Source organism: Mastomys coucha, unplaced genomic scaffold (assembly GCF_008632895.1).
Source record: "Mastomys coucha isolate ucsf_1 unplaced genomic scaffold, UCSF_Mcou_1 pScaffold13, whole genome shotgun sequence".
Classification (NCBI taxonomy): Eukaryota; Metazoa; Chordata; class Mammalia; order Rodentia; family Muridae; genus Mastomys; species Mastomys coucha.
The window spans coordinates 16,392,923-16,407,636 of record NW_022196895.1 but is presented as its reverse complement, the minus strand read 5'-3'; the positions used below and the strand labels follow the sequence as shown (position 1 = coordinate 16,407,636).

At 41.9% G+C, this 14,714-nt stretch overlaps 1 protein-coding gene across 2 annotated transcripts in view; it reads left to right on the top strand.

Annotated features, from left to right (window-relative positions):
• Positions 1–411: 411 nt before the first annotated feature.
• Dsc2 (desmocollin 2) overlaps positions 412–14,714 on the top strand; it is a 30,885-nt gene continuing 16,582 nt past the window's right edge. For both annotated transcript variants that reach the window (XM_031365046.1, XM_031365048.1), the window contains exons 1-7: positions 412–768; positions 8,571–8,655; positions 9,617–9,816; positions 11,299–11,418; positions 12,447–12,602; positions 13,329–13,473; positions 14,211–14,377. In XM_031365046.1, the coding sequence (XP_031220906.1) occupies positions 700–768; positions 8,571–8,655; positions 9,617–9,816; positions 11,299–11,418; positions 12,447–12,602; positions 13,329–13,473; positions 14,211–14,377 (942 nt within the window). In that variant the 5' untranslated portion in view covers positions 412–699. The remainder of the gene's footprint in view (positions 769–8,570; positions 8,656–9,616; positions 9,817–11,298; positions 11,419–12,446; positions 12,603–13,328; positions 13,474–14,210; positions 14,378–14,714) is intronic.

Sequence of the window (14,714 nt, the reverse complement as noted above, 5' to 3'; positions counted from 1 at the left end):
CCTTCCTGTTTTCCTCTCCATCTTCCTTTCTTGCCTTTTCTCCCTAAATTATAAAACCAGTGTCACTGTCAATCTATTTTCTGAACCTTGAGACCTTTTAGGATGGAACTCCGGTTAGAATCTTATTTACATGTCCGTGGGACTTTGATTTACACAATAGAATGTCCCTTGAGTCCACAACTTATCAGGTTAGCTTCAGGCAGCTGTAACTCAGCCAGTTGATCCAGGGCAGTTGTGGGTTTGGGAGTTACCCCCTAGGTAACTCCGCCAGCAGTGGGCAGTGCTCTGGGCGGGGCCAGGGCCAGAGCTCCCCTGTGAATCTTAGTACAGTCAGGGCTTCTGCTGGGCAGGTCCAGCTGTTAGTCCTGCTAGACCGCCATCCGGGGCGGGGCTGGGGGTGGGGGGTGACAAGGGACATATAGGTGGCGTCTGCTGGTGAGAAATACCTAGCACAGGTGAAAGGGTGGCGGTCAGAGGGAGTTCCCACCGGTTTAGTTCTTAAAGTCATGAAGACTCAAGAAAAATAACAAGGAGTGGCCTATTGGAGTCTTTTGGACTTGCCCGCAGCTCCACCCTCGGCCAGAGGAAAAGCCCCTGGGGACCGAGGCGGGAGCATCAGACAAGCGCGAGAAAAGCGCCTGTGCGCGCTCCACCTCTGCGCAGCGGGTGCGGGGCGGTGACCTGTCCCTTGAGCTGGCCATGGCGGCTGCGGGATCTATGCGCTCCGGGAACCCTGCTTTCGGCCTGGGACACCTGTTGACCCTCGCGGTGAGCTCCCGGGACCATCTCAGAGACGGGGAGAGGGACATGTGGCTGGGGCGGCTGGGCCAGGTGGGGTCACCCGGCTTCAGGACACCTTAAACTGCAGCAGTTGTTAGCGGCGAGGGAGGGTGGCAGGAAGCAGAGCGACCGGTACACCAAGGTCCCGCAGGGGAGGGAGTGTGGCTGCGAGCTGTAATAGGCAAGCGCGCGGATGGAGACGGGGGCGGATCGCGGACGCCCAGCCAAAACCTTGGCCTGGGGGTTCTCTGGGCAGAACGGGGTGCGCCAGGGCTGTGCCAGGGCCTGGAGCACGGTCACCGGAGCCCTGGGTGCAGGCCTCCGGGAGTGAAGGCAGCTGTCTGGCAAAGGACACCAAAGGCCAGTGTGGTGTCCTTGGGGGTCAAGGAAAAAAAAAAAAAAGACTTGTTGCTTTTGAGGGTTCCTTTCTTGGGATGGGATTCTAGAATTGCGTTGGAATGAAGGAAAGTGTCTGGACTTTCTTCCGGAATTAGATGGGTGGACACGAGGTGATCACCGATCCCCTAAATCTCTGGGAAATGAACATCCAAGCCCTGAGATCTTGTCCTAGAAGGAGTTTGGATTTTTCTTCTCAACTCCTGCTCAGATTCTTTCTTGCTTTAAGAAGTTCAACAGCCAGGACTTTCAGCTCTCTCAGAGGTGTGAGTCAAAATTTATGGTTTTATTGAGGACAGGATTGGATCTCCCTAGGGAACCAGACTACTCAAGAATTCGCCCCTGGGAGCAACTAGACCGTTGGGGAGTGTGGGAAAAGAATGCCCCAAGATTATAGTTTTATCAGGGTCCCTTGTACAAGGAAAAAGTTCACTATGTAGGTGCAAAATAGGTGCAATTTGATATTGTCCTTTCGCCCTTAGCCTGCAGCAGTGGTTCAAGCTGGCTTTGGAGGAAGCCTGGAGGAACCCAGGGAACCCAAGTGCGTGGAAGTGAGGGGTTCCAAGGATCCTGGCATCTTCCATTTCTCTGTTCACAAGGAATTCCTGCATTTCTAATTACTGAAAATGTCATTGGTTTACTGGAAGTCCCAAGGAAGGAATGGTCTAAACTTTCGATCAGAATTCCCAGAGGCTATTCATAAACACAGGTTGGGACCAGTGCCTTGCAGTCAGGATTTTATGGCTAAAGAAACTGAGCCTAGGGCAAATAATCGTCACAAAATATTCTGCTGATGACAGAGTGACCTTTGGTTGATACCTAATGAGGGACAATGCTACTTCCCTTTATATCACAGGGCCTTATTCTTTGAAAGAAAAGGATATGCTTGGTTTTCCTGATAGAGCGCTGCCCTGTACAAACCCAAGAGCCTTTAAGAGAAACATGCTGTGGGTGAATAAGTAGAGCCCTTGTTTCTCGAGTCTAGGAATGGGGATGGGGGTGTTCCGGCTACTCCCCTTATTTTGCTTGCAAGCAGGAAAGTGTAACGTGAGCCCCATGAGTTTGTTCTGAACCTCAGCCTCAGGTGAGCGTGAGAAAGGCCTAGAGTAACTAAGCACCATGTCTACTGAAGAAGTTTCTCAGGGGTGCGGCTCCCTGTGTGTCCCCTCTTTCTCATACACTCAGGTAATCTCTCTGACATTCCACCAGTCAGTTTCTCTCCACTTCCTAGTACTGCCCCACCCCACGGTGTCTGGAGCACACCTAAGCTTTCTTCCTGAAAGCCAGAAGGCGCTTTCTTCTCTTCAGCCTTCCAAGAGCTCCCTTGACAAGTTCAAGAGATGCGTGTTACTCTACACAGAATTCTAACCCGTGATTCACTCTTCATTCTGGAAATGAACACCTTAGAAAACCTTCCTGGCCCTCACAATCTGACTCATTACCTGGTTTCTTCATCTCCTACCCTGCTATTTTTATTTTCTTCTGTGTATGACTTAAACTGGGTACGAGACCGTCCCTTTTGACAGGGTCTTAAGTGTACGGTGTCTTACACGATGGAAATTATTCTTGTTAGGCAGCCTACCCTCCTCTTCCTATGCTCCACACCCTGGCCACTGCCTTCTCTTATCACTTCTGTCTGCATGGCCACTGTTTTTCTCACTTATAAATGCTAATTTTCTGTGGAGCCTTGTTCTAGGTCTTGTTTTTCAGAATGTATATTCTACTCTTCAAGGACATTTTTTTCTACTGTATGTTTTCAAATATCACATCGTCCTAAATTAATAGTGCTCTTTCAGACATCACCTGTAAACAAGCCTGTATATCTCTACGTAGTATACCATTTATTATGTTTCCAAATATTGTTTTCCTTCTGGTGTCGGAGATTTCAATATATAGAACTTCTATGTTCCTCGATCCGCACAGAAAAGTCTAGACTTTTTTTCTCCTCGTTACTCCCCTGAATCCTTTATTGTTTCTATAAGTTCATCTTTGGAGATTTTCCATGGGCCTGTTTACTGGTATCTATCTCTTTTGTTACTGGCTTTTGCTCTCAATAATAATGTCACAGTGGGTAAACTTGGCCGTATGCCATTCACATGTGTATGAGCAGGCATATTTACGGATGGGAGAACCTGAATTGGAGATGACGAATACAAAGCCAATGACTGTGATTCTGGAGATGTGATTCTTTCCAAACAGGTTGCATAAGGCTAGACAGGAAGTTGTTTTATGTTTGATGTCATGTTACAGCAGTGCTTCTCAACCTGTGGGCTGTGACCCTTTTGGGCTTGAATGACCTTTTTCACAAGTGTTGCCCAAGACCATCAGAAAACACAGATATTTATGTTATGATTGTATTATATTATGATAAAACAGCAGCACAATTACAGTTACGAAGTAGCGACTAAAACACTTTTGTGGTTTGGGATCATCATGACGTGACTAACTGGATTAAAGGGTCACAGCATTAGGAAGGTTGAGAACTCCTATTTCACATCTTTAAGGATCAGTGTAAGAATTATCGAGATTGACTTTGAGGCTACTCGAACTAATCAGAAGTTTAGGAAAAGATAAAGTTGAACCCATACATTTTGCAGTGCACCACAGAAAACTCCAAGTAGATGAACTTTTTATTTATTTATATACTTATTTATTTATTATTATTTATTTGTTGTGTAAATCAAAGTGCATGATGACGCCATGTGGGTTATAGTAAAACGTGATGAATTCCTATAGATTTTCAGTTAAGAAAGCCTGTCTATGACCTGGATTTCAACTTCTTCTAGAATGAATGAAGACAACACACATTCTAGAAATAGAAAAATCTTTAAAATATAAAAATAAAAAGTGAATTAAAAGCAATATTTCACATTTAATGGTTTTTTAACAATATGCAGTATAGGCAAGAGTGTGACAAATAGAAAACTCTCACAAATTGTTAGTGACAAAAGTTGTGTATGTCCTCTGTGGCTATAAATAGATGAGGTGCAGGCAGGCATGGTGTTTGTCTTTATAAATCATGTCACTAATACTTTCTACCCATAGACTGATACAAAGCCTTGCTTTTATTTAGTAGAGCTTCATATGCTCTTTTAACATTTGCATATCCCTTTGTTGCTCTTCTTTTTCATAATTTTCCTATAACCCTTGAATCGGCTCATTTAATGCCAGGAAACACTCTGTTGAGATTTTTATAGGGATCATAAAGTTGTAATTTGATTTAGGATTAATGTATGTATGTTGCCCATTTTCCCTACTGCAGACTGGATCTGCCTTTCTCTCTGTGTACATCCACCTATGTGTTTTGTGTTTAGGTTTTTCTGAAGTAGGCAAGTCTTCAGTGGGACATCATGGGAGGACAGCAAGGCGTTTGGTGCCGACAGTCAGGAAGCAGATGACCTGGTGCTGGCATGTGGCCTTTTAGGGTTCTACTACGTTTATTCCCTGGCATTTCCACACATGTCGTTGCCTTAGATAATGGCTTCTTTTATAGTATGGTACTGGTTTTACTATGGACACAGAGTAGTGATTAACTGTATTTAGCAGTTGCTGCTCTCATGGTAATTTATTGTTTGGTTTGTTTGAGTTTTGTAGGTAAAGACAAGGCAAATGCAAATAGAGAAATTTTCCCCTTTTTGCAAGCCCTCAGTCCTGTCTAAGAGTTCTTCAATGTGACATGAGGCAGCAATGGTGACCTTGGTGACCTTGGAAAACCTATTATACTTCCAGGTTCAGTGATGAGATCATCTATTTTTCTTGTTGCTGTGAACAAATACCCAAGAAGAAGTGAGGGTTTATTTTGGCTACAGTTTGAGGCTATGATCACTCTTGGTGGGACCTCACAGCTCGTGAGGTGTCTGGTCCCATTGTATCCACAGACAGGAGGCAGAGAGCATGGATGCTGGCACCCAGTTGTTTTCTCCTTCTCACTCAGTCCTGAATCCTTGCCCATGGGATGATGCCACCCACATTCAGGGCAGGTTTTCTCTCTTCATTTAAATCTTTCAGAAAGATTCTCATAGACACACAGAGGTGCTTTTCCATTAAATCCACTAAAAAGTAACCATGACCATGGGGTTGTTTCTGATGCTTTCCCTGTGGCATTGTCCTTATAATACCCAAGAGACTTCTGACCCAAACCATGGATTTGAGTGTGGATCCTAAAGCCATACAAAGGCCAGATCGGCTGTGGCTCTCCCTCATACTGAATGTAATGGACAGCAGCTTCCTGTACACTGCAGGTGTGTCCCATGTTTTCACTTCACTCAATCTTTGTTGAAGCCAAGAAACCAGAGCCACTCTTGGCAGGTCAGAAGGTATTTCTGGGTTCTTCTTTCCTACTTCCTATGTTCCAGTTTTATATGCAGACCCTGCCCTTCAATTCTTTGGTCTTTTCCTTAGTTCTTTAATGCTGTAGGATGTCTCAAAATCATGTTAGTCATCATAGCTGGTTACTTTTCTCACAACATTCTCTAAGTTCTCTTACAGGTCTTCATTAAAATGAAAGTTTTTCTCCCGATCTATTTCTCCACAATGTTCAGACTTATCACTCTCCGATATAAACCTGCTTAGGTAATTTATTTACTTGACACAAGTCTTTGCTTTCTGTACTGGTCAGTTTTCTTCATTGTTCTGAGATAGACCCAAGAAAAAGATGGTAAAGGAAAGAAGATATATTCTGGCTGCCTCACCATTTTAAAAGTTTTAGTTCATGACACCATTGTTTTTAGGCTCATGCAAGATAAGCAGAAACATCGTGGCTAGAGGTTACAGTGGAGGAAAGCTATTTATGTCAGGGAAGACCTTAAGCAAAAGGGAGTAACAGAAAGAAGACGAGACAGGACTCACCTCCAGTGACCTCCTTGTGGGATTCAGGAGCCAACACAAACTTTCCACTGCCTCCTAACAATGTCATCAAATGAAGCATTCATTAATAGCCATTCGTTAGGTTAAGCTCACACAACACAGTTACCTCCCAATGATTAATTAGATTTAGCACCCAGAAAGCATACCTTTGGGGTCCCACTTTATTTGTAAACCATAGCAGCTCCTTATAATGGGTAAGGGGAAGAACCCACATGGGTTGTTGACACTCTTCAGAAGTTGCGCTGCGCTTACGTTTCAGAATCACTTTAATTTTTTTTTCCCCTTAGATTGCACACATGAGCCACTAGAGCACTGGTTGTCAATCTTCCTAGTACTGTCTCGAGGCCCTTTAGAACAGTTCCTCATGTTGTGGTGATCCCCAGTCATTGCTACTTTATAACTAATTTTGCACCTCTTATGAATCGTAATATCTGTGTTTCAGCTGGCCTTAGGCTTTCTCTGTGAAAAGGTCATTTGATCCCCAAATGGGTCATGACCCACAGGTGGAGAACCACTACACTATAGATTTCTATTTAGTTCTCTGTCATCTGTCATTCTGTACTTTTGCAGTTTCAACCCTGCCTTCTCCTATCATGACTGACTCATGGCCACCCCTCAGTTGACCTCATTTAGTTCCTAGGTGAGGCTGGCTCCTCCTGCTCTCCTATGTCCTGAACATCCCTGCTGTGGCATTTCCATACCCTACTGAGTTTACAACTATGTCTTATCCAGGGGTTGAATTCTTATGCAGATTATGTTTACTACTAGGGTCTACTAAAGAGTAGATATTTAATTAAATTCATTTAATATCTGAATAAATGGGTGTCGGGAACCCTGTTTCCAAATGCAATCGTCTTAACTGGGCCATTCACCTCTACCACTAAGAACTTCCGTGTAAGTACCATGTCCCTACCTTAGAATAGTGCTATGCGATTGCAGTAGTTACCCCGACTTCCATTTGTGTCTGCAGTCTTGTTGCTATGCAACCAGCTGACTGACTGCTCGTGAACGCCAGATAAAACCAGTCTGCAGCTTTATGCCTCTCATTGGTGCTTTCCTTTGCATTCTGAACAAAACAGTTGATGTTCTAGACAGTTCCTTATGTGCAGCTGGGTTGCTCCCTCAGTTCACAGAGGCTCCAGCCTTCTCTCCCATCTTTCTCTGCTCTTTTTCTCTTATAACTGTTATCTGTCTTGGCCAGTCCTTGGTAGGATGTGACATTTGTGCACTCGTCTATCTTCATTAGTGCCATGCAATGTGATCCACTCAGGGCAAGGTCCTTGCTTTGCTCACTGCTGGAGTCGATGACTGAGCTTAGCACCTCCTTATCCCTGAGTGTTGGTTGAATGAATAAGTGTTGGTTGAGTGAATGAGTAGATGGACTTTGTCAGTCACCCTGAGCCTCAGTCCTCAAAACATCTGGCTGTGCTCCTATATTCTTGGCTACAAAGCCTGTGAAAATTCTCTTTTTTTAAACTTTCAATTTAAAAGTCTTTGTTGGGGGGGGGCACCGATCTATTTCAATTTTGCAAATAAAACATAATCTCTATTTTTTTTTGGATCCCTTATATCTAGTTTAAATTGGGTAATTACAGGTGCTTTCAGATAGTTTGGAAGTGAAATGTTCATCCAAATCTAGCCGATTTTAGCTTATGGTAAAGGATTTCATGCTTAGCAGCATATCCGCTGACTGGATTCCTTGCTTTTGGCCAAGGACTTTGGTAACCTGAAGAAAATGGAGTGTCTTTCAGAAACATCCACAGAAAAAATTCACAACAGAATTAAATTTAAGCCTATAAATGCAAAATCAATTGGAATTGGCTCATTGTAGATCACTAGACTGTTTAAAACATTGGAAGTAAAGTGTTTTCTAAAATGGCCTTAACCATCCGTGAGGAGATGCGTCCTCAGAATAAGGTCCCATGTTGTGTAGACTCAGATCTAGATTCTGCCCAGCCTTCCCATAGCAGCCACAGTAGCCCTCAGCAGAGGCACTGGGGTTTGGTTTAGCAGGCAATTGCTTTGTGTCTGTAGCTCCTGGGATGTTGAACATTTATGGAAAAAGTTTGATGGTTTGGTCAAATTTTTTATTTCTCTTTCATGTCTGTGTTTGGGACTGTCTCACACACGTTGCTGCTGGATCTTCACTCGGCCCTCCCAGTCAGTGAAGTTACTAGTAAATTTACTTTACAGAATAACATAAAAACAGTCCTAGGAAGGAATGTGGTTCCCTGAGTATGAAGTGCATTGGAAAGAAGGGAGCCGTGGGGAGCGCTTAGCCTTTTACTCATCTCCTTCCTGTATTTCAGATTTCTTACTCTAGTACCCATTTCTTATTTTATTTTGTTAACTTAAACTAAATAAATTTTGAATTTAATAAATATTAAATAAATAAATGTATGTATATGCTTAAGTAATTGTTTCTTTTATGCAATTAAATGGATATTACTGTGTAATTGATACTCAGGTAATCTCTACATACCATAGAAAGATCTTGTAAGTGTATGACACTTACTTGTTTGTTTTAGATCCTTTCACTTGCCTGTGATGCCTGTAAAGAAGTCATCCTCCAGGTCCCCTCTGAACTACCTGCTGAGAAACTTGTTGGCAGAGGTAAAGAGCGGCTACAGTGTGTGATAAACTCTGATGTGGTATGCTCCCTTAAAAGTCCCTGTGACTTGTAGGACCATGAGGATCTTGTGGTTAATAGCTAAAAGTGAACAGTGCAGTCATTTTAACACATGTTATATCATACCAATGAAATAATTATTTATTGAAAAATATGATTACCCAAAGAAGATCAAAATATGAAGTTCAAATAATATAATTTTGATATTTATATTCCATGGATGATATTGTATATGCTAAATATGCTTCCAAGCATTTGAGGAATAATATTGAAATTACTTCTTTGAGTTTGAAGGTATTCTTGGATTTTTATCACTAAACATTTTGATATCTTACTGAATTTTACTTCCACTTCTTTTTTTTTTTTTAGGTGTGCTGGGCATCAAACCCAGAGCACTACATTGTTGAGCAATGAATCTACCCTGAGATATATCTTAAGCTCCATATACTTCTTTTTATAAATCAATTCTTTATTTTAACTACTAAAATAAGTGTATGCTTCAATCCTGACCCATCAATTCCTTATGTGATTTAGTTGTAGAAGGAAAAAAAAATCAACTAAATGTGGAAATGTGTTAATTGTTTAATATTTGGTGTAGATTTCAGTAGTATTTTGATTTAGTAACTGTTGACTTTAATTCAAGTAGTGTGTTGTGTTATAGCTAGTTTTAGATAAGAAATAAAATCCATTGTGTGGAAAGTTCAAATACTGGAGTTCACAGGCCTTTATTTCAGGACACTTATCTCTTTAAACACACATAAAACAAAGTGTCAGAAGCAATATGTGTATTTTGGGAGGACCTTAACCATATAATTTCATATATGATTTAAAAATACTACGTATTCCACTGTGTGATTTAAGTGTTTTGATCTCTTGCACGTACATACTGTAAGTAAGTTTTGAACTCTGGGTGGCTACATTGACTGCTGTGTGTGTTTTCTGCAGTGAACCTGATGGACTGCCTTAAGTCGGCAAATATAATTCATCTGAGTGATCCTGACTTCCAAGTCTTAGAAGATGGTTCTGTGTACACAACCAATTCTGTTGTCTTGTCCTCGGGGCAAAGGAGCTTCACTATATGGCTTTTCAACACTGACAGCCAAGAAGAAAGGGAGATATCTGTCCATTTAGAGGGCCCAGCAGAGGTAAGTGAGGTGATATGTGCGAAGTGCAGTGGGTATTTCTTTAGGTCTAACTGACACTGACAAGGATGATGTAGAACCAGAGATGACCTGGGATGGTTTGGTTAGGAGAGGAGGGAGAGCCAGGGTCAACCGTGCTTTACTGAAGGAGGCTTGGTTGTGAAACACGTCATGACAAGTTGTCATCCCTTTCCTTTGTGATGAGCTTCAAGTGAGAGCAGGAGACAGGACACAGAGAAACACTTTGATTTTGGGGATGTGCTGCCAAAAACAAGTTTGGAAATGCTACCCCTTAAAAAGCCCCCAAAAGGAGTTGGGGGCCAACGACATAGATAGTTTAAACAGACATTCATTTACCCAAGCCAAGCCAAGAAAAGACACACTTCAGAGATTCAATTGTGTTGCTTCATGGCAGTGATCAGCCAGTGAGTTCTGTGTTGTGGATCTTATAGAAAAGTTTTATGAATATTCATGAGGTGGGTATCATTATTATGGGGAAAAGGTGATTCTTTTTTGACATCAAGTTAGGATGGACAAATCTCACTTTTATAGGCTTTTTTTCCCCGTGGTCCTCTAGAAAAGCCCACCAAAGGAACAGGGGTGTGGTGGGGGTGTGTATGGGGACACAAAGCCACAGTGCATGTGATAAAATGATGATATCAAACCTTGGGGGATGCAGACCCTTTGTTAGGGGACTTGCAAAGGAGAATGCCCGGTTGCCTTAGTTTCCAATGGATTGGGAGCAGTCTAACTGCGGCTTCAACAGTGTCTGGAGACTCGGCTACCTGGACACAGCTGCAGCTTCCTTCCTTACCTCACATTCAACTCCTTGTCAACCCTTGGTCATTAGCATGGCTCATAGTCTTAGAAGACAGATAACAATGTCAAGGTTTCGACCTCTGTGTGTGCTTGTTAATTCTGACACCAAGGATCAAAAACAAAACAAAACAAAACAAAACAAAGAAACCCAAAAACCTCTCTTAGTCCCTGGCTGTTCTTCACTGAAGTGGTCTGAGTGCTGTCACCATATTTCTCTCTTCGTTCTGACAGATCTCTCTTGGTCCCCGGGCTCTGGCTAGTGGCTGGTGAGTGGAGTGTGCTTTTGGTAAATCTGGAAGCAAAGCCATCCAAGCCATTCTCATTACATCTTCTCCTGTGCTCTTGCATGGCAACATGGCAACAAACATTTGCTTTTCAGTGTGACATCTACTCTTCTGGCCCATCTGTCTCTCTCTTCCGTATTTCACCAAGTTATTTTCTCAAGACGATGGCTGGCATCACAATAACTAGTCTTACTTCTTGTCAGTAGTGTTATTATTTCTGCAGTATTGAAGTTTAGTTTGGTTTTGAAGTACTACCATGGGTTTACATGTCCCTGGCCAATCCTTATGAGAGGAGACAGATGTATCAGTTTGAATGTCTGGGGATGAAGTAGTCAATGTACTTTAACAGTTAAGGCTTATCTTTTTTGTCTTCTAAATCAAGGTACTAAATAAAAGACTGCACACAGAGAAGGTTCTCAGCCGTGCCAAGAGAAGATGGGCTCCTATCCCTTGTTCCATGCTAGAGAATTCATTGGGCCCCTTCCCACTTTTCCTTCAACAGGTATAGTTTACTTTGGCTATGGAAGCCTGTCATTTTCATTTTCAAAAATAATCAATAGCTATTTATAAAATAATCATGTGAGGGCTAGAAATGTGTCTCAGTGATAGAATGCCTGCGTGTTATGCTTAAGATTTTGAATGAGTCCTTACTAATTAAAAACATGAAACTAAATAAAATAGTTATGTAAATGTAGGAATGGAAGGTTTAGGTATCATACTTCAACATATGCGTGTAAATATTTCCTAATAGCTCTGCACACATTTTGCAGCTTTAGTCATGCAAATGTAATCCATGAGAACTATAAAACTCATCTAGTTTTCTAGAGCAGTATCGGTGTTGTTCATTTTATATACTGTTACAAAGATAGCTACTTTCAAGTATATTATGTATTTTGACCAAATTCACTCTCACCTACTCCCTTCTTCCTCCCACCAGCCTCTTCGCCTCCTTCACTCCCCATTCTGCTTTCACGCCATATAGAAATGGTTTTATACCTGTCTATACACTCTTGATTCCTGAATGGGAGAAAATGTGGTGTTTTTCTTTCAGAGCTTGGCTTATCCACATAGACAAGGTCTTGTCCCATAGCCTCAAGCTGGCCTTACCTCCTAGTTTTCCATCTCTCTTTCCCAGTGCTGGGACTACGGGCAGATGCCACCACCCTTGGTGAAAACCAGCCTTTAAAATACTCGACCAAATGCAATAAAACAGCAGGCCTTATATTGAGGGGCAACAGATAATCATTCAATATCATCTTACTATAGTTTTCAATACAGAGAATTTCCAAGTGTTTGGTTCATGTATACAGTGTTTAATCTATAAAGTATTTTTTGATTTACTGCTATGGGATTTTGTTTCTGAAAATTTTTCATTGTAATTCCTTATTATATTGCTGCATTTTTCTGAAAACTGAACATAGCAGGGGATAATTGTTTATTTTAGTAACTGACAGGTGATTGAATAAAAATACACATACAAATTCTACTGAAATAAACATATGTCTTATGCTTATACTATCTACTGTCTAGATCCAATCTGACACAGCTCAAAACTACACCATATACTATTCCATCAGAGGTCCAGGAGTTGATAAAGAACCTCTAAACTTATTTTACGTGGAAAGAGATACTGGAAAACTGTATTGCACTGGTCGTGTAGATCGTGAGCAATATGCGTCCTTTGAGGTAAGGTCTAAAAATCAGGGGTTGTATTAAAAGAAAACCCAGGAGGAAAGGGCTTATTTGGGTTATGTTCCACATCACTGTTCATCATTGAAAGAAATTAGGTCAGGAACTCGAAACAGGCTAGGAACTTGTAGGCAGGAGGTGATGCAGAAGCCATGGAAGGGTGATGCCTGCTGGCCTGCTCATCATAGCTTGTTCATCATGGCTTGTCCAGCCTGGCTTACTCAGCCTGCTTTTTTCTTATAAAACTCAGGATCACCAGCCCAGGGATTGTTCCATTTACAATGGGCTAGGAGGACCTCCCCATCAATCATTATTAAGGAAATGCCCTACAGGCTTGTTTACAGCCCAGTCTTATGCAGGCACTTTTTTCAACTGTGTTTCTCTGCTTTCAGAGGACTCTAGCTAGTCCTTGTCAAGTTGATATAAAATTAGGCCGCATAGCAGTTATTAACTTTAGCCACTATATCATTTACTCCTTTGCCCCAACAAATTAAAAGGAATAAATAAACTTTCCTAGGTTATTTTTGACTTTATGATTTTTTTCTGTTTTATTTTTCTAAGGGAGAAAATATTTGGCCATACATTTGTTTGTCAGAGAGTTTATAGCTCAGTGAAGAGAGCATGCTTGACCCATGTGAGAAACTGAATTTTATCTCCAGCACCACAAAAACAAAACATGGTTATTTTTACTGATTTTTTTTCTTGATTTTACTCTGTTCACAGCTGACAGCATTTGCAACAACTCCAGATGGTTATACGCCAGAGTACCCACTGCCGCTCCTCATTGTAGTAGAAGATGAGAATGATAATTACCCAATCTTTACACAGGAAGTGTACAGCTTCACAGTTTTGGAAAGCAGTTCCATTGGTAAGTAACCGCACCGTTGATACAGGGCGGCTTGAATGGGCTTTGATTCATAAACTGAGCTTCTCTGTGGCCACAGGAAAGCAGCCTTGAGTGGTGGCAAGCACAGGACATTTTCTTCTGTCTTTCACTGGTTTCTTGGTTTGACAAACTGTGGTTTCTTAGTTTCTCATCTAGTCAATGGCTTATCTGTAGACAAGAACACCAAAAAAACTGCATGCATTGTGGTACCCTCCAAATAAGTTATTTTACATGTCTATCAGAGGTAAATGAAATGGTTTTAGGTGAAGAAGCTTTGCACTCTAGTGATGAGTGAATGGGTAAGAGCATTCTGAGCATGATCAAGAGTCACAACAACCAATTGATGTTTGGAAAGAACTGCCTCAAATTGTGTATATAAGCACAGACTTGCAAATGGAAAAAGAGCTCAAAAACAATCAGAAAAAAAAAATCTCAGTGTAGAAGTGCAGAGTTCACAGAGGGGTATCGTCATCATTTATAGAAGCCCACATGAAAATACGGTGAAAATAGGGGTGGTCACCAGATTTCCAAAATATTACAATATGAGTGGATTTAAAAAGAGGTGTTATTTTATGTAGGCATCTATTAAATTATAAAGGCTGTGATCCTACTCTGTCAGAAAGTGCTCCAGAAGAATTCCAAAGTCGCCGAAAAGAGTGCACTAAGAGACGTAGAGCACGTGAGGGTTTGGACACTGAGCAGGAGCTTTCCCTCTGCAGGTTCTCACGTCGGGGAGGTCTGTGCAACAGACCAGGATGAGCCGGACACAATGCACACTCGGCTGAGGTACTCCATCCTGCAGCAGTCACCTGCTCCACCCACGTTATTTACTATGCATCCCAGCACTGGTGTGATCACGACCACGTCGACTCAGCTGGACAGAGAGGTAACAAGTGTCAGCAGAGAACGCTGGATTAAAGTAGAGCTTTTAAGGGCACATGGCCTTACCTGGACAGAGAGGTAACAAGTGTCAGCAGAGAACGCTGGATTAGAGTAGAGCTTTTAAGGGCACATGGCCTTACCTGGACAGAGAGGTAACAAGTGTCAGCAGAGAACGCTGGATTAGAGTAGAGCTTTTAAGGGCACACAGCCTCACCTGGACAGAGGGGTCACAAGTGGAAGTGAATGAATCTGGCTACTTAAGAGCATGGATACATTATCTCTAATCAGAAAAAATCTCAAGACAGAAAATGCTCCAAAATATGAGCTTTTTTTTTTTTTTT